This window comes from Sciurus carolinensis, chromosome 8 (assembly GCF_902686445.1).
Source record: "Sciurus carolinensis chromosome 8, mSciCar1.2, whole genome shotgun sequence".
Lineage (NCBI taxonomy): Eukaryota > Metazoa > Chordata > Mammalia > Rodentia > Sciuridae > Sciurus > Sciurus carolinensis.
The window spans coordinates 73,156,043-73,178,868 of NC_062220.1; the positions used below are offsets into that span (position 1 = coordinate 73,156,043).

At 37.5% G+C, this 22,826-nt stretch overlaps 1 protein-coding gene and 1 pseudogene across 1 annotated transcript in view; both read left to right on the forward strand.

The window, feature by feature from the left end:
• Positions 1-625: 625 nt before the first annotated feature.
• On the forward strand, positions 626-978 carry LOC124990957 (non-histone chromosomal protein HMG-17-like; annotated as a pseudogene).
• Positions 979-4,889: 3,911 nt separating this feature from the next.
• Positions 4,890-22,826, forward strand: part of Scin (scinderin) — a 72,988-nt gene continuing 55,051 nt past the window's right edge. Inside the window, exons 1-3 of the mRNA XM_047561533.1 lie at positions 4,890-5,208; positions 13,913-14,067; positions 19,122-19,283. Coding sequence (XP_047417489.1) covers positions 5,010-5,208; positions 13,913-14,067; positions 19,122-19,283 — 516 coding nt within the window. The 5' untranslated portion in view covers positions 4,890-5,009. The remainder of the gene's footprint in view (positions 5,209-13,912; positions 14,068-19,121; positions 19,284-22,826) is intronic.

Genomic DNA, 22,826 nt, shown 5'->3' on the forward strand with positions numbered 1-22,826 from the left:
ATTTCCCTGGAGGAAAAAAGGTAGACTTTCTGTCTCTCATAAATGTTAAGTTGCAATAATCCTGTGGTCATGATGCATTGATAGAAATAAGATGGCTCTCAACTCTGAGATTCTATGAGTTGAGGAATGAAGATCACTTGAAGTCAATCATTTTTACCAACTCATTCTAATGAATGGCACAGATAATCAATCATATTATTTGACTTTTTCTTCAAGAATTAAACTACAAAATGTTTTTCTTGAACATTAATACTCTAGAACACAGATCTTGAATGCAACCACAAAGTCCCATGCCTCAATCCTCCCGACTCTTGGGAAAAGACTTATTCATGCTGGCTATTTCTTCCTGGACTAAAAGGATTGGTAAACTGATGAAAGAAAAATGTAACTTAATCCCATACTAACAATCCAATCATGCATATTCAACATGCATTACCGTATTAAGTCTCTCAGTGAGCCCACAATCTGGTGAGAGAAAATATACCTCAGAACACTTCAGAGGGTGGTAACTATTATAATGTGAGTGCATATCAAGAATGTTGGGAGAAGAAGAGACGAAAACAACCCCTGGACTTATCAAAGCCTGGTGCTGCTGATCCCCGGGTCCAGTGCCTGCACCTCCACCATGCCCAAGAGAAAGACTGAAGGGGATGGTAACAGAGATAAAGCTGAGGTGAAGGACGGACCACAGAGGAGATCCACAAAGCTGTCTACTGAACCTGTTCTTCCAAAGCCAGAATCCAAGTCTAAAAAGGCCCCTTTAAAGAAGGGAGAGAAGGTACCCAAAGGGATAAAGGGGAAAGCTGATGCTGGCAAGGATAGGAATAATTGCAGAAAATGGAGAGGTCAAAACAGACCAGACACAGAAAGTTGAAGGTGCTGGAGATGCCAAGTAAAGTGTGTGCATTTTTGATAACTGTGTACTTCTGGTGACTGTACAGTTTGAAATACTGTTTTTTATCAAGTTTTATAAAAATGCAAAATTTTGTTTTACTTTTTTTTTAAAGCTATGTTGTTAGCACAGAACGTTTCATTGTTGTTTTCTGAGGAAGGAGCATACCTCACTAGCAGAATATCTCCAAAGCTGGATTGCTGTGGGGGAAAACACCTTTCCCTGCTAGTTTTGAGAGACTTCCTCTTGAGATTCCCTGATGTTGGCACACATAGCCACAACAAGGTGTTGGCACAAACACCTTGTGGTATGAAAAACTCAAATTCATCTTTATGACCTCCTCTCCCTCTCTGCCATTGCATAGACTTAACTCCCCTAAACTCAGACCTATTAGGACCTGACTCCCAACAATCGGTTTTACCAATCTGGACTTTCCAGTGACATCATTGGGATAGTGTCCTTCAGAAGAGCAGAAGTTCCTTTTCTAGATTGTGGATCTTCAGATTAATAATTTTGCCATTTTCATTTCATTTCCTGAAAGTCAGGGTGGGCTCCTGAAGGGCTGTTAATATGCTAAATGAGAAATGTCAACCGTCACCCTAAACTTTCCCTATTCAGAGCATCAGATGGAGACTTCGTTGGGTTTTATAGTGACTTTCTAATTTTGGTAGTCCATCCAAGAAAGGAGTTTCAATGTTAAGGATTGTCTGCCCATGACCTGCCTGAAATACCATGATTGTTTATAAAAAGTATCTTTAATAAAGCTGGATACAGTTTGAATTGGAAAAAAAAAGTGTTGGGAGTGCAGAGAATGATGAAATTTACTCGATCAAAGGCAATAATGATGATTAGACTGTAAAGAATAAGGAAAACTTCAGTAGACATGAAAGAAGGGCAATACATGAAGTGGAGAAAATTATTCACTTTTAGCTTTTAGGAAGTGGGGAAAGGAGAGAGAAAGAGAAGAAAATTGGCAATTGGCATATGGTTTTGGAGGAATTTGTTTTTTGTTTTTTTTTTGTACCAGGAATTGAATCACTTAAGCACTGAGCCACATCCCCAGCCCTTTTTAATTTTTATTTTGAGACAGGGTCTTGCTAAGTTACTTAGGGCCTTACTAAGTTGCTGGGGCTGGCCTCAAAATCGCAATCCTCTTGCCTTAGCCTCCTAAATAGTTGGGATTGTAGGCTGTGCATGTGCAGGGCTGGAGGAATTTTTTTTGTGTGTGTGGAGGGGTAGGAAATCTATCCAAACTAGATTCTGGAAACATTCTGGAAACATTATTCTTATTGAATTGGATTAAGAGAAGTTAATGTAATCATTGTTAGTTCAGTTTATTGCTACTTACAATGTGTTAAGTACTGTTCCAAGTTTTATATATTTATCCATTTAATCCTCTTGACAATTCTATAAAATAATTCCTATCAATATTCATTTTCTACAGATGAGAAAACTGAGGTACAATAATGTTAAGTAATTTGCCTAAGATCAATCAGCTGAAGAATGAAAGATCAAGGATTTAATCTTAGTGTAAACTAAATTCCACTTTCACTGCATGTTTATTGAGGATGGGAATCAGAGTAGAAGTAAAAAAGTGGGTGACCAGGGATGGACCCTAGAAATATTTTGGAGAGTCCTGTGGATCAAATGTGAAGATAAAGTGGAGTGTCAGGTCAAGATTAAATGATGCTGTTAATGAAATTAAAAAAAAATAGAATAGTGTTAGGAGAAAATTTTGAACTTGAATTTGGCAGTATTGATTAGGTAGGTATGTCTTGCAGGAAGTTAGACGTTTGAGTCTGGAGCTCACCTAGCCTGGACAGGACCAGGGTCAAGAGAGTGAGTGAGGCACTTGCCTCAGGTACAGAACATAAGGGATGGCAAAACAAAAAACAGTGATCAAGATAAATAGGATGTCAATGTTATGCTTTAAAATAATTGTAATGCAAAATTGTGAACCAAATATAAAGAATTTCTAAGTAAAGGCAGGATCAGTATATTTTCCTTGCCTCTGACTTCAATATGGCCCTGTATAGCACCAGCAACAATACTGCCTTGAATTGAAATGCCATTTTTATCATTACCTTTTGCATTAAATCTGATTTTTAAAAATAATACCTTGAAATGGTATTCATTGATTGTTGAGGGTTATTTTTGTATGTGTGCCTTCTTAAATTTTGCCTCCTAAGAATGTGTTTCACTGGCTCTACCCTAATCCCACCCCCAGCCAGAAGAAGAATTTTACTTTCACCTATATCAAAGTTTCTTTTCATTTCTTCTAGAAAGAAATTTTCACTAAATGAAGCTGAATTTAAATGATAAATCTGATTTTTAAATTATTTCAATCCAGAGCAGCAGTTCTTGTATTTTTCCCCCTAAAGAGAGGAAAAGAACAAGCGATTTCACTCTATAGATAAGGAAACCAAGACAGAACAGTTCAGTGACACAGATAAAACAATATTTCTTAGTGCTGCATGGGACACACTAGACCAGAATCTTCTCTAGGTATTAGTTGGAAAAAAATGAAAGTGAAGTATACTTAAGTGAAGAAAGCTCGGCCAAATAACTTGGATTGAGAGAATAAAGGTTTTTTTGTTTTGTTTTGTTTTGTTTTGTTTTTTGGACTGGGGATTGAACCCAGGAACACTTTACCACTGGGCTGCAACCCCAGCCCTCTTTAAAATTTTAAAAATTTGAGACAGGATCTTGTTTAGTTGCTTAGGGTCTTCCTGAGCTGCTGAGGCTGGCCTTGAACTTGCAATCCTTCTGCCTCAGCTTCCCAAGCTACTGGAATTACAGGCATGAACCACTATGCCCACCTGAGAATTTTTTAACATGGTCACATAATGGGTATTTTAAAATATAATCAGTTAAAGAATAAACTTAATTGTGAACTTATTATTAGGGACCTCCCAGGGACAATTCGGAAAACAGTGAAAGAAAATTTACATGCATAAAAATCAGCTTTCTGATCCTTCACACACTTAATGATCTGCTTTATAAATAACAGAAAGCTTTGCCATACCAGTTTTCTTTTAAATTAATGCAAAACAAAGAGTAATTTTCCATCTGGACTCCACAGTGCTTTGTCATGCTTTTAAAGCATAAACTGTAGGTAAAACAAGGAGAAAATTAGTACCTTGAAGCTAGAATAGGTAATTCAAAAGTCAGGTCAAGCATAAAATTATAGTCACAAACAGCGCTGCCTGGGAACATCCCAGGAGTATGGCTGCTGTTTTTTTCAGTAATTTTCTTGGCCAAAGGTGGCAGGTGGCAAGAGAACTTAACCACAGTTCCTGAACTCCAGGGGTTTTGCAGAGCTCTGTCCCCTGAGTAGGACCGCCAGTCTTTCAGGTTTTATCCTTTCCAAGAAACCTGACATGCTGTTTTGTATGGTATTTTCAAACTGGGAAGATCAAAAGAGAGAGAAACTTGGGTCATCAGAGAAACGCACAGACCAGTCAATGAAATGATGGAATGGATGGTTTGGAATTTTAACATAGATGCATTAAAATTTTGGGGGGAATGCCAAAGTGGCCCAATAATTCTACTGCCTAACGGCAGGTGCTGCTATCAGCAGAGAAAGCCTTGTTATGAGTGGAGAATTCTATATGGCCAGAAATAACAGGTACTGCTACTCCTGGGGAAACTGACTTGACGCTGTAAGAGCTAAGGCGCTCTTTCGTAACCTCACCGCTTCTGCCGCTCCAGGCGCATCTGGAACGCAGAAGTAATTGGGGGTGCACGGTGTCAAGCAGTTTTAATCATTTATCTCTCCCACTGGTTGTCAGGCAGATTTCGGGTTTTTGGAGGAGGCATTCCAGGAGTTTCTATAAATTCCTTTCAAATCTCAAGATCTCTGAGACTCCAATCCTCTCGTCTTCTGGTGAAGGGCGTGGGATTGGCAGCCAGCGCTGCTCTACCTCTGGGAAGCCACCGACTCCTCCCGAGCAGCTCGCGCCTGGGCCCTTAGCCCAGCCTGCGTCCGGGCCCCGCCTCCCTCGAGGGCGAGTCCTATAAAGTCTCGGGGAAGAGGGTCCCTTCTGCTGGTCTCTGTTGGGTCATACTCCAGGTTAGGCCAGGTCCTGTGCCGCTCCGAGCATCGCGTGCGGGAACCATGGCCCAGGAGCTGTACCACCAGGAGTTCGCCCGGGCGGGCAAGCAGGCGGGGCTGCAGGTCTGGAGGATCGAAAAGCTGGAGCTGGTGCCGGTGCCCCAGAGCGCTTACGGAGACTTCTACGTCGGGGATGCCTACCTGGTGCTGCACACCTCCAAGGCGAGCCGAGGTTTCGCCTACCGCCTGCACTTCTGGCTCGGTAAGGGGCGCTCGCAGCGGGACCCCGGCGCGCCCAGGTCGGGGAAGGGCGGACGCAGTAGAGTGCGGTTTGCGGGCTAGGAGGAAAAGGGGACCGAAAATCGGGCACGCCGGGAGACTTGCAGTGCCAGCCGCGCCCTCCAGAGACCTCCCTTTTTTGACTGGTCACCCTCTCCTGGCCAAAGCCAACTCCTGGCCGACGGCAAATCGGGGCGCAGACGAAATCAGGAGTAGATATACCCCGCTGGCTTTGACCTTTGTCAAGCCAGTTCCCAGACTTTAGGGCTAGTTCCTCGGGCTTCTCCAGCTTCCACCTTCCAGTCTCCAAACCCCACAGCACCTCAGGGGCGCTGATTCTGCGTACACTCACGTTGGCCAAGTCCCGCTCACCTTCAAACAAGTCCAGTCCTGGATTCCCTGTCAGGGTGGAGATGAAGTCAAGCAAGTTTGTGGGCATCAGCAGTAGCTGGCAAGACTTTTTTTTTTTTTTTTTTTTAAGTAAATTATTTTTGTTTGTTGCCTTTGGGCACCAGCTTTCTATTTCTCCACTAATTGCGGGGATTAGTCTTCTGGGCCACTTTAAATCAAGAGTCTCCCTGAACAACCCTGTTCTCATGTTTGGGAAAAAAAAATACCAATGTTATCTATATAAATATGTAGCTCTACCAAAAAAAAAAAAACTGGTTTCAAAATGGCTATTTATTTAGATGGACTGCTTTGTTCTTATAAATTTATTATTGATTTATAACAAGGACACAGCGTGGAACAGAACAGCGGCTTCAGGAGTAGTAATTATTTTGGAGTACATTCATGCCATGTTTTCAGGACACTAGGGCCTTGTGTGTTCTACTTTTTCTACCTTCTACTTTTACTAGTAAACATCCTGAATGTCCAGCCTCTCTCCCTGTGAGGTCTTGTGCCAGTGGGCACACCCTGTCTAACAACATGCTGATTATTTGAGACTTTTTGCCCTCTTTTAAAGCTACCTTGTCCCCCTCGAACTTGTGTTTCTTTAGTTTCAGTTTTATTCTTGACCTTGGGAAAAATGCACAAAACCACATGTTTCTAAGTCTCTGAAAGCCAACATTTCTATTTCTAACATCTGAATATTTTAAGAAACAATAGAAAACATTGAGAAGTGACTTTCTGAACATTAGTAAACACCTGGAGCAGACACTGGGGAAATGAGAACTCTGCTGAGGAAGACTGCACTTTTCATTACTGCTCTGGGCGTTAGAGTTTTGTGCTTGCTTGAGGTGGTTGAGGAGGCTAAATGGGAATTCCAAACACATTTGGTTCCCCAGTGAGATGTCGCTATTCCTGTTATACTGTTACGCTGCAGAGTGGTCTATTGATATTTTACACCAGAAAATGCAGAAATCTTGGTACATAATCTCTATTAATGAATGAATGATGTCCTCACTGTGGTCTTTGCATCCAGAACTTGGCTCTGGGATCTGGAATGAATCAGTGTCTGAAATGCCACATTTGCCATCTGGGTGAATTAAAATGTAAAAGAACTCCACATCTTGCTGTGCACTGCAGTTAAGTTTGGCTTTGTCAGAAGTTGCCAAGTGGGCTTTGAGCACAAGGTTTTAATTCCTTACTTATCCAACTATTCCCTTCTTTAATCACTTCCATTTTGTAGGGTTCAACTCTCAATCATTCATTTAGTGCTCACCAGTTTCAAAAACAGAATAGAAGCTCTCTGTTGTGGCACATGCTATAGTCCCAGTACTCAGGAGGCTGAGGCAGGAGGATCCCAAATTTAAGCCTGGGAATTTAGTGAGACCCTGTCTCAAAAATAAAATTTTAAAAAAGGGTTGAGTAAGTAGCTTAGTGGTAGAGTGCTTGCCCTGCACGTGCATGCTGTCTTTTGTCTCTCTCTCTCCCCTGCCTCTCTTTTTGCCAAGAGAAAATCATGGGGAGGTGGAAAAGCTTAGAGTAAAATAGGCAACAAAACTTCCAGAGGGAATTGTCCAGCAGCTTTTCCTACTTTAATTCCCTAAGCAAACTACATCCATCTAAGAGTCCAAGAACTAAATTAAGGTAAATTCATGAGGATTGATCAGAGAGACAAACCAAGAGAAAGCTCCAGGAGGGAGAGCTGAAAGTTCAGGGGAAAAGAAAGTGTGATTAAAGGAAATCAGGAAATCAATTGGAAGGAAAAAAAGTGAAGTTAAAGTCAAACTAGGAAGAAAAAGACACACAATATAGAAATGAGAAACAGGTGAGGTAGGAGGAAGAAGAGGGAAAACAAGAAATGAGACCTAAAATGATGGAGGACAGAGGGAGGGGCATCCTTCCAGGTTTAATAGAAACATCCTTAATGTTTCTCTTAAACCATGGCAACTCAGATTATTTCACCTACCTCCTTTCATTACCATCATGTACTTAAATGTAAGGAAAGTAAGAAATTGTCGCATGCAATTTATAAGTTTTTCTGTTAGTCTTTTAGTCTTTCTTAAACATTTCAACTTTGTACCTAGCAGGTGTGTCTACCTTCTGTGTCTAGATCCTTATGGCATCAAGTCCGTGAGCAAGGCTTGGAATGGTAAAGCTGCCCTCTGTCATATCCCTGACCTATGCTACGCATACCTCCCTCACCTTTTCTCCTTGCCAGTTTTAAACTTTACTTAAATATAGTTTAAAGTAACGTGCACTTTTGTTATTCCTAGTCTGCTAGGCCTTGTGCAAAGCACTGAGAATGAGAAGGGTTGGATTATAACATACAATACACAGAATTTATACAACACAAAATGGGGTGGTGAAAGTAAAGTGGTATATAGCACTCTGGAAAAGGGTTTGGCAGTTTTTTTCACAATACAAGCAACTATCACATGACCCAGCAGCTGCATTCATGGGCATTTATTCTGGGGGGTAAAAATTTATTTTCATGCAAAAACCTATACATGACTGCTCATAGCAAAAACAAACAACAAACAAAACAAAACAAGACAAAACAAAAATGCCCATAGCAGTTTTATTTTATTTGAATAGCCAGAAACTGTAGTCAGCCAGATACCCTTCAACAGGTGATTGGTTAAACAAGTTGTGAAATATCTATACCAACAAAAAGGAACAAATTATTTTTCAAATTTTATTGGTGTATTAAAATTATACATAATGATGAGATTCATTATGCTGTAATCGTGCATGCACATAACATAATCTGATCAATCTCATTCCCCTGTACCCTCCCTTTCCCTCCCTTCCTCCCTCTATCATCTACTTGCTATAATCTACTGATCTCCCTTCTATTTTTGTTATTTTAATTAGTGCATTATAATTACATATAGGTATATATACAGGGATTCATTGTGGCATATTCATCAGAGTATACAGACATGGTATAACTTGGTAGATTTCATTTCCCAATATTTTCCCGTACCCTCCTCTCCTCTCTCTATCTCTATTCCTTTTCTCTATTCTATTTGCCTCCCTTCTATTTTTGTGAGATTCTCCCCCCCCCCCCCGCTTTTTTTCCTCTCTCTTTCTCTTTCTCTCTCTAGCTTCCTCATATGAGAAAAAAAAAACATTCAATCCTTGACTTTCTGAGGCTGGCTTATGTTACTTTGCATGATGTTCTCCAATTCTATCCATTTTCTTGCAAATGATATCACGTCATTCTTCTTTACAACTGAGTAAAACGCCATATGTGGTATATATATATACCACATTTTCTTTATCCATTCATTTGTTGACAGATACCTAGATTGGAGGAACAAACTACTGATATACACAGCAACTTTCATGAATTTCCAGGGAATTATGCTGTTTTTAAAAAATGCAAAAAGGGTTCTGTATTGTGTGAGTCCATGTATATAACATTTGGAAATGAGAAAATTTTAGATTTGCTGTTGCCAGAGGTTAACAATACGGTAGGAAGGGGGGTGATGCAGGCAGGAGATGGATGGAGTAATTAACAGGCAACACGAGGGATCTTTTCATTAATGGAACTCTATAGGATCCTGACTGTGAAGCAGCTATATGAATTTACAAATGTGATAAAGTTATATAGAACTAAATGCACATAAACACATCAATCAGTATAAGTAAAACTTGGAAAATAAATTAGGCGGATTGTATAAACATTACTATCTTGGTTGTAATATTCTGTGCAGTACTGTATACTATACAACACTAAGCCATTCTGCAGTTTAACAAAATGCTGTTAGGGACAACAGTCTGTTTACCAATCCCACACTGTCTTTATTACTGCAGCTGATGGTAGACCTTAATCCTGGTAGAGTGATTCCTCATGAATAATTTCTTCTTCCTGCCTTATGCCTCTTTGTTGAAGTTATTTTAGCTATGCCAGGGCCACTGTCTTTCCATATAAATGGAAACTTTAAAAAAATTTATAATAAGTTTATATATGTTCTCATACATCTTACTGTGATTTTGGTAAGGATAACATTAGGCCTGTAGATTAATTTTGAGAGAATTGACATCTTTATTAATTTGAATCTTCCAGTCCATGATTACTGTGGCTTTACACTTCTTTATGTCCTCTTTTTAAAAAATTTTTATTTTTACAGACTGCATTTTCATTCATTGTACGCAAATGGGGTACAACTTTTCATTTCTATGGTTGTACACAATGTAGATTCACACCATTCATGTAATCATACATGTACATAGGGTAATACTGTCTGTCTCAGTCTATTATCTTTCCTTCCCCCATCCCTTCCCACCCTGTTTTTCTCTACACCATCCAAAGTTTATGTCCTGTTTTTTTTTTCCACCACCATTTAAAAATTTTTCAGCATATAGTTCCCATACATGTTTTGTTGAATACACACTTAAGCACTGTAGTTTCTTTGGAGAAATTAATTGTAAATGGTATTATGTTTTAAATTTCAGTTTCTTAATTTTCATTGTTTTTATATAGAGATGTGACTGACTTTTTGACTTATATAGAAATGTGACTGACTTTTTGACTTATATTGTATTCTTCTATCTTGCCGAATGTACTTATTATTCTAGGAGGGCTTCTGTAGATTCCTTAGAATTAACTGTGTAAATAATCCTATTGTCTCTACATAAGACATTTTAAAAATTTCCTCATTTCCAATTCCTGTGTCTTTTGTTTCTTTTTCTTACCTTACTGCGGTGGTTAGAATTTCCTGTACTGTGGTGAATTAAGAGTGGTGAGAGTGGACATCCTTGCCTTGTTCTTGATTTTTTGAGGAAAGCATTCAGTCTTCACCTTTAAATAACTTTATGTCTTTTGTAGGTGCTATTTATCAGGGTAAGTATGTTCGCACCTATTCCTAATGTGGCATGCATTTTTTAAAAATCACGAATGTTGTACTAATCTAGTTTTTAAATCTCTCTTTTAGTCTGTTTTATTTATAAAATCATCACATTCCCCTAAACAAATTTTGGAGATTTACTATATGTGTACATAATGTATCAAAGTATAAAGTAATATAATACAACATAATATATATAGGGAAGCAACAAATTAAGTTATAAGTAGAATTCACAGGGAAAATCAATTGAAGTTATAAGCATAATCCATACACAAATTCCTGTTTCTGAACACTTGCTAGGATTTTATGCTAATAGAATTTGATGCTAATATTCACATTCGGAGGCTGATAGTGGCTTTGTTAAGACTGTTCAACCTTTTTCAGGAAAGGACTCTGACTTATACTGATTTCCCCTGGTTTACCACAGTACATAAACATCAGCAAATGAGAGCATAATTTAATTATTTCCTGTTCATTCATTAACTTCATGCCTATCCATTTACATCTTTGAAAAGAGATTCAGGTTTCAACTTGTAGTCAAGTAAGAATATTTATGCTGAATACATAATCCTTAACACCTTTGATATTTGATTTAAGATTCTCTTTTAAAGGATCTCTGTACAAAATCTACATCTATATCTTTATTATTATTCTCAGAATTAGAAAAATACATGTGTGTGTGGCTTTTTTTATGTGTGTTAAATACTTATCTTTGACCATAGATAGTTCAACAAAATTGTTATATGAAGTACTCTTCTAGCTGCTGAATTTTTTTCTTGAGAAGATCCTGCTACACAGGTTGACTTCAAGCTTGAGATGGGAATTGTAAAGAAATTCAATTGTTTCTATTTTAAATAACTGATCGATTTTTCTTTCTTCAGTTTTGGTAAATACTTTCAACTGGGGTGATCAGATGAATATTGTATTGTGGAGGCTTCTAAATTTTTATGCATCAGTTATCCACGGGAGACATTAATATATTCTAATCACCACAAAATTTTACTACTTAATGAGAGTCAGAATGTAAGAAGCATATCGTTCTTCCCCCCCTAGATTTTTTATTGGTGTGTTATAGTTGTACATAATGGTTGGATTTGTCATTACGTATTTGTACATGTACACAATATAACAGTATAATTTGGCCAATATCATTTCCCAGTATTACTCCTTTCTCTTTCCTTCTCCCTCCCTCTGGTTTCTTTCCTTTATTCAGCTGGTCTTCCTTTGGTCTTCAAGTGATCCTTGCCACCTTTCTTTTCCCTTTTCCTCTCTAGCTTCCATATATGAGAGAAAACATATGACCCTTGGCTTCTGAGTTTGACTTATTTTGCTTAACATGATGGTCTTAAGTTCCATCCGTTTTCCTGCAAATGACATAATTTCATTTTTCTTTATGGCTGAATAAAACTCCATTGTGAATATATTCCATATTATCTTTATCCATTTGTCTGTCAGTAGACAACTAGGCTGATTCCATAGTTTGGCCATTGTGAATTGTGCTGCTATAAACATGGGTTTGCATGTATCTCTACAGTAGAGATGGCTTTAATTCCTTAGGATAAATACTGAGGAGTGGTATAGCTGCATCATATGGTGGTTCCATTCCTAGTCTTTTAAGGAACATCCATACTGATTTCCATAGTGATTATACTAATTTACAACTCAACCAGCAGTGTAAATGTGTTCCTTTTTCTCCTCATCCTCTCCAGCATTTATTATTGTTTGTATTCTTGATGACTACTATTCTGACTGGTGTGAGATGAAATCCTGGTGTAGTTTTGATTTGCATTTCCCTAATTACTAATGATGTTGAACATTTTTTTTCTTATGTTTGTTGGCCATTTGCATTTCTTCTTTTGAAAAGTATCTGTTTAGTTTATTTGTCCTTTTACTAATTAGGTTACTTGTGTTTTTTTGGTGTTAAGTTTTTTGAGTTCTTTATATTCTTTGGATATTCATCTTATGTCAGAAGAAGAGCTAGCAAAGATTTTCTATCATTCTGTAGGTTCTTTCTTCTCATTCATTTCCTTTGCTGTGCAGAAACTTTTTAACTTGATGCCTTCCCATATATTAACTCTTCGCATTATTTCTTGAGCTTTAGAGGTCCTATTGAGAAATCATTGCCTGTGTTATATGCTGCAATGTTGACCCTCTGAAGAAACGTATTCACTAATGTACTTTCTAATAGCCTGTGCTTCCAGTACACAAACCTGTCTGGGTCCTCTTCTGCCAAAGGTCCCACTTTATGACCTCACAGAAGTTTCTCAACCTCTCTAGGCCTCCATTTCCTCCCTTGGAACATGACAGACAATGGACTGAAGATCATTTATGTAAGATGGTAACACTGTCTGACCCATAATAAGGATACCATAAATATATCAATTTAGTTATTATTTCTAGAATCACTTATGTTTTTCAAACAACTCAGATTTAAGAGTTTGAAGTGTTTTTTAAAAAATAGAATTTGTGTTATTGGGATTGTCTTGGCTCTGACCAATACACTGCAGACATTGACTCTTAGAAGTTGTCATTTTGATCTCAGTGAGGTTGCCTGGATGGGATCTGTATTAGGGAAAATTATGTGTACTTTGGGTGCTAAATTCCTGCAACGATATCAAGTACATGAAAATTTAATGAATGTTAGTATGCAAGATCCTTTACACTGTCTTTTCCTTCAGAGACTGATTATTTCATACAAACATAAAGAACAAGATAGTGAAATGGGAACACACACTCAAAAATAGGTGTAAGTTCCAGTTACATTTATTTTTTTCTTGTTTTAAAGACCACTCCATTTCTTGAAGATATTTCATTATGTCCCATGATGTTCATATTCTTCACATTAACGTAGTGACCTATTGGAAGACTGGAGTTTGATGCTATTAAAGGCTAAATAAATTGCAGAATATATTCCTAGCAAGATCTTCTTGACTTGGTACCAAATGAATGCTTCTCTAAATCTTACTAAAATACATTATTGTATTTTTCTCAAGTATATTCACATGGCAGTGTTTTCTTTAAAAACTATTTAAAGGAATTGGAAAAAGCAAGAGCTAAAGTATGTTTGTAGCTATGAGCCAAATAATATATTATGTGTTGTTTCTGCTTAGAGATCTTTCTGCAGATGACTGTTGCATTGACCTATAATTGGAAGGAAGGTTTCTGACTTTCTTCACACCAGAAAGTCTGTCATACGTGGATGCACACACCTGCAGTGCCAACAACTTGGGAGGCTGAAGCTGGAAGGTCAAAAGTTTGAGCCCAGCCTCAGCAACTTATGGAGCTTCTGTCTCTACATCAAAATTAAAAAGGATGGGGGATGTTCAGTGGTAAAACACCCCTGGTTCAATCCTCTGTGCCAAGTAAAAAAAAAAAAGAAAAAGAAAAAGTATGCTATAATGCTTTTCCTTGCCTGAAAATTGAGGTGCTGTCCTTTGCTACTTCCAGGAAAGGAATGCTCCCAGGATGAGAGCACAGCGGCCGCCATCTTCACTGTGCAGATGGACGACTATTTGGGGGGCAAGCCAGTACAGAGCAGAGAACTGCAAGGCTATGAGTCTACGGATTTTGTTGGCTATTTCAAAGGAGGTCTGAAGTACAAGGTAAGCACCTCTTTGAGACAGTTTCCTTTATGACAGTTTCAAACAGGTTCTCCTCCTGTTCATGCATACCTCACGTCTTCATGAAATGAAAGTTCATTGAGGGCAGGGTTTTTTGTTTTTGTTTTGTTTTAATTTGTTTTGTTCACTGATATATTCCTACTACCTGCCAGACACATAGTAGGTGCTCAATAAGTGTTTGTGGAATGGATGGTGTGAGCTTTAATACTATTCAGACTGAATTTATTTTGAGAGGTTCATTTTTAAGGAGATCTTTTGGTAGTATCTTGACAAGAAAGCCCTTTAATATTTTGTAAAGTTATTTCAATAATTAAATATGGGTAACTTGCATTTTAACCATTTTCATTTTTGCTCTTGTGGAGAATCTCTGAATTTGTTGCAAGTAAATCCAAGCCTTCAGAATATGAATTTCTTGGGACCACCTTATACAATTATAATTTCAGTTACTGCGAAGAACTATACACATATTCCCCCAGTGGTGTTGTTCAATCTTAGAAATGATAAAAGGGAAACCATTGAGCTGAAAATATCTGAGGTTTAGCCACACAGACTCAGATGCACATGCTTACACATGAACCCAAATAATTTATGTGTATTGGCCTGAAATAGCAGTTTGCTTTATTTATGAAACAAATAAAAATCAATAAATAGTTCTATGCCCTTCACTATGGTTTGTTCCAAAAATTTTCCCAGTGACCTTTACAGATTAGTCACCCTTCAACATTCCCCTCTTTTTTCTACAAATACCTGTTCAGTTAAAGTATGAGACATATCCTCTATATCAGTCAGTTTTTCATTGCTGTGACAAATGCCCATGAAAAACAACTTAGAGGAAGACAGATTTATTTTAGCTCACAGTTTGAAGAGGTTTCAGTCCATGACCTGCTGGCTCCATTACTTTGTAGTGGAAGACAGCTGCCCAGTTCATGGCTGCCAGGAAGCAGAGAGAGAGTGTGTGTTATGCTGATGGAGCTGAGGACAAGAGATACCCTTCCAGAGCATGGCCCCAGTGATCTGCTTCTTCAAACGAGGTCCCAGCTTCTAAAATTTCCACCACCTCCCGTAATGCCATCAAATTATTAATTCATCAGTGGTTTAATCCATGGATGGGATCAGAGCCCACATGACCAAATCACTTTCCAAAGACCCCCTTCTGAACATTGGTGAATTGAGGAATAAGCCTTCAACACACACGTGTCTTTGAGGGATACTTCATATTCAAACCATAACACCCTTCCCAGACAAGCACCCCAGAAAGAAGCCTTTTCATAAAAATACATGCTCTACCAGGTGCTTTATACACCCCATTATTGCCCACCCCTGAGTGTATCACCCTGGTGAAGACCTGAAACCTCAGAGCTAAACCAGGTATTTGAATATATATTATTTTACCTATTAAGATGTCGGGTTTACTTTAACCTGATTAGAGCCTTGTTGAATATTTTGTCATACCATTGAGATCAGTATAACTACTATAAGTTCTTCTATCTCTCTTGAAATCATTATTTCACTATAGTGGTTAAGAGCCACTCCAAATAGGAGATGATTACATCTCATTTTATTTAATTCATAGGAGTTCCTCTGGTTTATGTCAAATGATCCTGAAACTCCCCTCATGTTAATGAACCCAACATTTGAAATAAGCAAGGACTTATAGTTACTAAGACCAGGTGCTGTATCATTGTCCTAGTTGTGAACCCATTTCTTCCTTTAAGACTTGTTTGCCTCAGGGCAAATGCTTAAGGTTTCTGTCCTTGGTTCCTTGGAATGTGTAATGAGTATAATAATAGCTTCCTCTTCGGGGTGTTGTAAGATTTAAGATTAAATTAAATAGTAAACACCTATACACTATATGATCAATAAGGACTTAGGACATTATTAATCCTGTTGGCTATTGACCTTTGAAATAAAATTTCTGGATATATATTCAAAAGTAGACCTGATAAAAGTAATGTCATTGGATGATTATCTTCTAATAATTCAAACCACCACAGATCCACAGTTTTCAGAAAGAGGATGTTTGCAAATGGAGGTCAAATTTATTATCAAGAAAAGTAGTTGACTATTTTATCAGCAGTGACATTGTACACATGTGAATATATGCAGTTGCAACAATACTTGATAAGAAATGTGGCAGCAGAGATAACTCACCCAGAACAGCAAAGATGATTATGTTATGCTGAATTTCATCCCAATATTAGCTACAAGAATAGGTTAATCACACTTTATGTATATTATCTAATTTAATATAAACATTTATATGGTACAGTTTCCGCCATTACTCCCCTTTAAGATAAAGCAAAGCTCAAAGAGGCTTACCAAGGTTTCATAGCTAGTGTGTGCCTGGGTGTCCATGTGACTTCAGTGCTTATAAGCTAGTAATCATTATACTCAGATGCTCTCAACATAAGTCAATGATCATATGCCAGGAAAAACTTTTAATTGAAGGTTACCTTCTGAAACAGTTTATTTGTCTATTTGGACTGGGAAAAAACTTGACAAAGCCTGCCATTACCTAGTCTACAGAAGTCATATTAAGTTGCCACATGCAATGTAAAGATTCAGTTAGAAAATGCTAAGATCATCTTCCTGTCTCGTTTCATTGACTTGGGTCATTTCTTGCTGAGGTCTTCTGGGATCTGGGAAGGGGTTATATTACTTACCACTGCTCCCTTATGTTAAATTTCTGGTTAACATACTTTTCTCAAGCACAGTAAGATCCCATTTGCAGTCATGATGGTAAATAGGGACCATCAGACATCTGTCAGCTGGCAAGCCTGCGTTTATAGTACCACTGATATGGAGGGTGATCCACTCTGCTTGAATTCTGTCTTATGAAAGCAGAAAAGGACTGGAAGTTTCTAGCATTAATTCAAACAGTATTCATAGAATTACTATCTGACACAGATATATACGCAGCATGTTTTTTCCTTTGTGTCTTTGTAGCATTAAATATTAGAGACAAGAGTATTTTTAAAAATAATGGTACATTTTCAGAATACATATCATTCATGATTCCCCCTAAGACTTTAGCCTGAATGTTATGTGTCTATCCTCAGTCCAAGTCTACTCTATATTTTATAACATTTTTTCCAGATCATAGTATACTTTTCTATTTTTTAAGCTCAGATCATGACTTTTTACTTATTTTAAAAAACAAAATGGCCATAAACAGTAGTGTGTAGGTGAAAACTTGTATTTATTTTATTACATAATACTTAATTTGTTCAGTCAAGAAATGTAGCAAACTTTGCAAAATTATGGACTAGGATATTATTATATTGCCCTGACCAGAGCGACCAAACTCTCAGATCTGGCGAGGGGCGAAGGGGGATTGGAAAATAAAGATTCTCAGACACATATCTTGAAGATTAAGCTGGGATCAGGTGAAGCTCTGCTCTCTGATGGAGATGCAGATGTAAAGAGTAATGCCAGCAGTCTTTATTTATGTATGTCTCATTATCAGGTTAAAGACTATGCAACCATTATTCTTTGTATTCAGGAAAGTTACAGAAACTAGGACATCTATGTAGCTTTTCCACAGTTGCAATCTACAGTTGCAAAGTGCAATGTTAGGAGTTTTGTGTGACTTTCAAGAGAGTCCATTGTTAAAAATTACTGTAAAGTGGGCAGGAACAGGAGAAGAGGAGCTGGCGAAACATTGTAGTTGTCTAGCATGAGAATTCCTCTATTCCCAGGAGCTGTGTGCCTGAGATCAAGGTCAGAGCTGATAGGACTCTTGCACAGAGCCTCCTCATGCAGGGCACTGCCACAGCAGCTAAGCATCCTGTGACCTTGCACAGAAACATTCCCAGGTACCAGGCATGTCACAGCCGTGAGGTCATCAGAGATCCCCAATCTCAGTCACTGCTGTTCTATCCTCTGCTCTCCACATAATGCATTTTTTTTTTTAAATTTGAGGTTATAATTGTCCTGAATCACATTTAGCCTATTCTAACAAAACCTTTCTATTCATGAGGGCCTATTTTTGGAGAATGGTAGAAATTTAAAGTACATGTAAATTTAAGGAATGTGCAAGGAACTACATATGCAAATTAGCCCCTTATTTTACATTTACTGTATATGTTTATATGATCAATTTGAAAATTGGACTCTTCTATAGATTACTTAATATAGCCAATTTTTCTTACCATTATTGTGGGAAGCCTAATCTATCAATGGCAGAGTTTTGTTTATAATACTTCTTAATTATGCATATTACTTCATAATCAATTCTGGAAGTAAATATGGTTCCTAACATTTAATTAAAAAATTAAAAGATAAATGAAAAGATGATTGTGAATAATGCAAGAAGATGTAGTTAATACAGTATATGTTGTTTTCTTTAGCATCTCCCAAATTCAATGGTGTCATATTGTTTTGTTTTGATTGGGGATGTGCAATCAGATACTGTATCTCTCCTAACTTAAGGTAAAAATATTCAGTCTTAGCATATTTGGTAAGCTCTGTTTACTAGAAAATGAAGAAGAAATTTGATGTTTTAAACATAAAAGCAAGGATCCTCCCTGCATAGGAGCAGCACATCCCTGGCTGGCTCCCTGTCCCCTTCTCTGTCCTAACTGCAACTGTGGGAATGTGGGGCGCTTGTTCTCTGTTGCTGTCATCTATGCCTGTTCCCTCTGACTTTTCCAGCCTCCTGTCACTTTCTTCCTTGATATCTTTTTGTCTTCTCACTCATTAATGATTTGGAAATCACTCGGGAGTTCCCAAAGGGCAAGAACTACCACCCTTTCTTTTTGTTTCTGCATCAGGGTTTCTGCCCTGAAGGTTCTCAGTAAATATTTGCAATTTTAAATAGAGTTATTAAAACAGAAAGAACAAAGGGAGCAAACAAATAAACAAATCTGTTGATTTACCAAGGAACTCTCTCCATATTTAACTCTTCACATGGACTTAGGTGACTATTTTATCCTGGCCCTTGAGGCACAGTTGGACACAGACAACAGTGGTATTATACCTTGCCCTGTTTTCATCAGTTTTCTCTGTTTTGTGTTGTGTCTTCTTCCTCCGATCAGGCTGGAGGTGTGGCATCTGGACTAAATCACGTTCTTACCAATGACCTGTCAGCGGAGAGGCTCCTACACGTAAAGGGTCGGAGAGTGGTCAGGGCCACGGAAGTCCCCCTCAGCTGGGACAGTTTCAACAAAGGTGACTGCTTCATCATAGACCTGGGCACCGTAAGTTTCATGTACACACATAGACATCTACAGAGAAGCAAATTGTTTTAGATCCCATCAGATGTGTCACTGAAAATAATCACTTTTTCTACATGCTTGGAAAGAGATTGTTTACGTGAGATGTGATCACATGAGTAATGGGTAAATATTTAAGTGGCACGTAAAGTGAAACTTCAAAGTTTTTAATGTTCTTTGGTAAGTTTAGAAAAGTAATTTGGTTCTTCCTACCATAGAATAGAAATTGAATAACTTTTAATACATTTCCCCTTCAATTTGAACAGAGCTTCCTCTAATTATTTTTGTCCTTAATTGTGTGTGGGAAAATGTGACTTGAGCGGGAAAAAATGATTCCCTCAGCAATCAAAGGTTCTAGATTTTAAACTGGGTGTAAGATGACTTAACAGCCTGCTGAAGAATTTTGGAGGACTATTTTAACATATATATGTACATACACGAACATATATACACCATACTGTTTCACACTTTCAGATACCTTAGGGTTTCTAGAAGAAAAGGCACAGGCACAAACATCAGGTATCTCTGTGGCATGTTCAGCGGTATCCAACATGTTTTCTTCCAGGTAAAGGGGCCCCCTTGAGTGTCAGGGATACTTATTAGTCATTTTCATCATGAGGAAGAAGTATGGCTTATGTTAGACCATAGTAGGTAGGATTGAAATGTGTCTTCAAAACTTTGTAAGGCTTCTAAGGTAGAAATGAGGGACATTCCTTACCACTGAAAATCCATGTTGCCAAGGCAACACAGGGAAGCCTGGAGCCTGTGTGTGATTTCCTCCTCCTCCTCCTTGTGATCACTCTTCTCATCACCAGGTACATTGACATTCTCAAGGTCTGGTCATAAATTTTGGGACCAAGCATTACATGGAGTCCTGACCCAGCCTGTATTTTTTCACTTACTTGAGGTTTGGACTATCTGTGGATCTTGTTCAAGATTACATAGCCAGTAAATGGTGAAGCTAGAATTAGACTCTAGGTGTATCTGATTCTCATTTTATTTTACTGCAACTCCTTGGAGAGTATTTTTGGGATAAAGCAGCAGACAGACCAAAAGAGTTTATTCAGTATGCATACAGGAGGGACACTAAGGATTCTCAAAATGGAGCTCCCTGGTCAAGGTCTATTTTACCAGTATGAATCTGGTAACAGTACAGACATGTAGTAAGGTTAAAAATAGTTTGGAAAATACTCCCAAGGTATAAACTTCATCAATTTCCTTAAGTTAGGATGCATCTATAGTTTTATTACTGCTAATGTGTAATCTGCTTGGGGTCACACCAGGTTGTATGTACAGTTGAGATCTCAATAATATTTATGGTCAGACTATAATTCTCAGTGTTACATTTACACATATACACTGTGAATGACAGTACTTTTGCCCTGAACTCTACCATAAAATTTCGGGAGAAAGTCCTTTTTGACTTCAAAAGCTAATTCATCATCTTAACCAAATTTGAGTCCTGATCTTCAGATCTAGACAAAAACAGTGAACTATTCTACTCTTTAAATACTCCACACCAAAAATAAATAATGCAAAAAAAAAAAAAATCACAGGTATCAGTAATCCACATAGTTCCCAGTTAATTACAGCACTTTCAAAATCTATGCACAGTAATTATTTATCTTAAATTTTATTTACACCACTTACATTTTAAAGCCCTTTATAATTTATGGAATATTTTTACATATAAAATGACTTTTAAAAAAAGATGGAGACCTCAGTTCTCACTCAAGTTACTGTACTCTGAGGTTCTCATCTTTTATAGGTGGATATCTGACTAGGTGATTTCTAGGGTCTCTAAACAAAAGAGACACTTTCCAATGATAATGGAATTCATTATTGCTATTGCTTGAAAGTATTTTTTTTCTACAGTCCTTTTCAAGCCTAATGCAATTGCTATACAATGCAATAATATATTTAATTATCTTGAATAGTTTCCAATTCAGCTTTCCAATTATCTACTCTTTGATCTTGTGCAAATCATTAACCTCTGGAGCCTTTGTTTCCTCATTTTTAAAAAATCTTAACTCTGGTTTCTAATGTCACTTCTGGCCTTAGCTGACTGTGATTCAGACTCATCTGATGCACAGTCACATCTGGGAAATGGCAGTTATCATTTCAGTTTTGAAAGGGGAAACAAAGCCTGTAAAGATTTATGCAAGGCACTGGCATTCATAGCAGCTGAGGGCTGACCTGAGTAGGGACCTGGGTTGTTCTATTCCTAGATCACATTCCCTTCATTATATAAGTGAACTTGGTATCTTTTAGATAGTATGGGATAACAGAATGTCTTGCAACAATTTCAGAATTTACTGAATTAGGAATTGATGATGCCTAGTTTGGCTGAGATTCTATTGAAAATGATAGAATTCATTAAATCATTGATGATTTTGTACAATAAATATTAAATTTCTATTATGGGACAGATAGTTGAATGTTGTGGTAGGAGGCTTGTGGTTCTAGTGACACATCTCTCTTCCCATAGGTAATGTTAGCTTGTGGGAGTAATGACCCACAAATCCAGGCTCATATAAAGAGACAGTCTTTATTATAAGGTTCAAGGACATTCATTTATTCAATAGTAAATTATCTTTATTTAACTAATTATCCCTAATAACTCAACTTTTCTCCTTGCAGAACTTATAGAAGAGATATTTGGAATGATTTTGTTACAGAAGTTCTTGTGTTTAATTATCTCTTATGTCATGGAAGTTTCCTACACTTTAAAGGGATAGGGACCCTGATAGGAATCAAGCTCTGGATACCTATGAGCACTGGAAGAAATGGCTACATTACTAACCTTTAGCAGGTTGATATGTTGCCAAAAGTTTCTGACTGATGATAAGATCTTGTGATTATCTTGATAACTTTATTTTTGGATTATGGCACAGTAAACAAAGAAGGACATGGAACAACAATTTTCTGAACCATAATATTTTAATAATAGTCATTGAGTTGATTATTTAAAGACCTCCTTCTGCATTAGAGGGCACAAAATGGAGCCAGTGCAAGCTTATATGTGTTTTATAACCCAGGTATGAAAAATATAGGTTAATTAAACATTTAAAGCTGTCACCCAGCTCAAACCAGCTGACTCCAAACTAAGATTATGGGTATAACTTAAATCCCACATTTTGAGAATGTTTAAGGGATGTCAGTTTTTATGATAAATGGTCATTATTGTTACTATGCTATTTCATATACCTTAGAAACATTTGTTCTCTTATAGGGTTTTAGGCTACAGCAGACATTCCCCTTCACCTCCTCACCCCGAGGTATGAGTTTGTAAAATTATCAGTTTCATCAGTGGGAAGGTTAAGAAAATCATGACTGTTTTAGAGAATGATTTATGTACATTGTTTTAATGTGTCATCTGAAAATAGTAGGGGACATGGCTAGATCTTAGCCACTTATAATTTACTGAACTTTTGGAAAAGTAATTTTGAAGTACACATTTGAATGTTGGTGAATTTGTTAGTTCTTATTTTCCCACAAATTTAAATAAAGATACAAGGTATTGGTAAA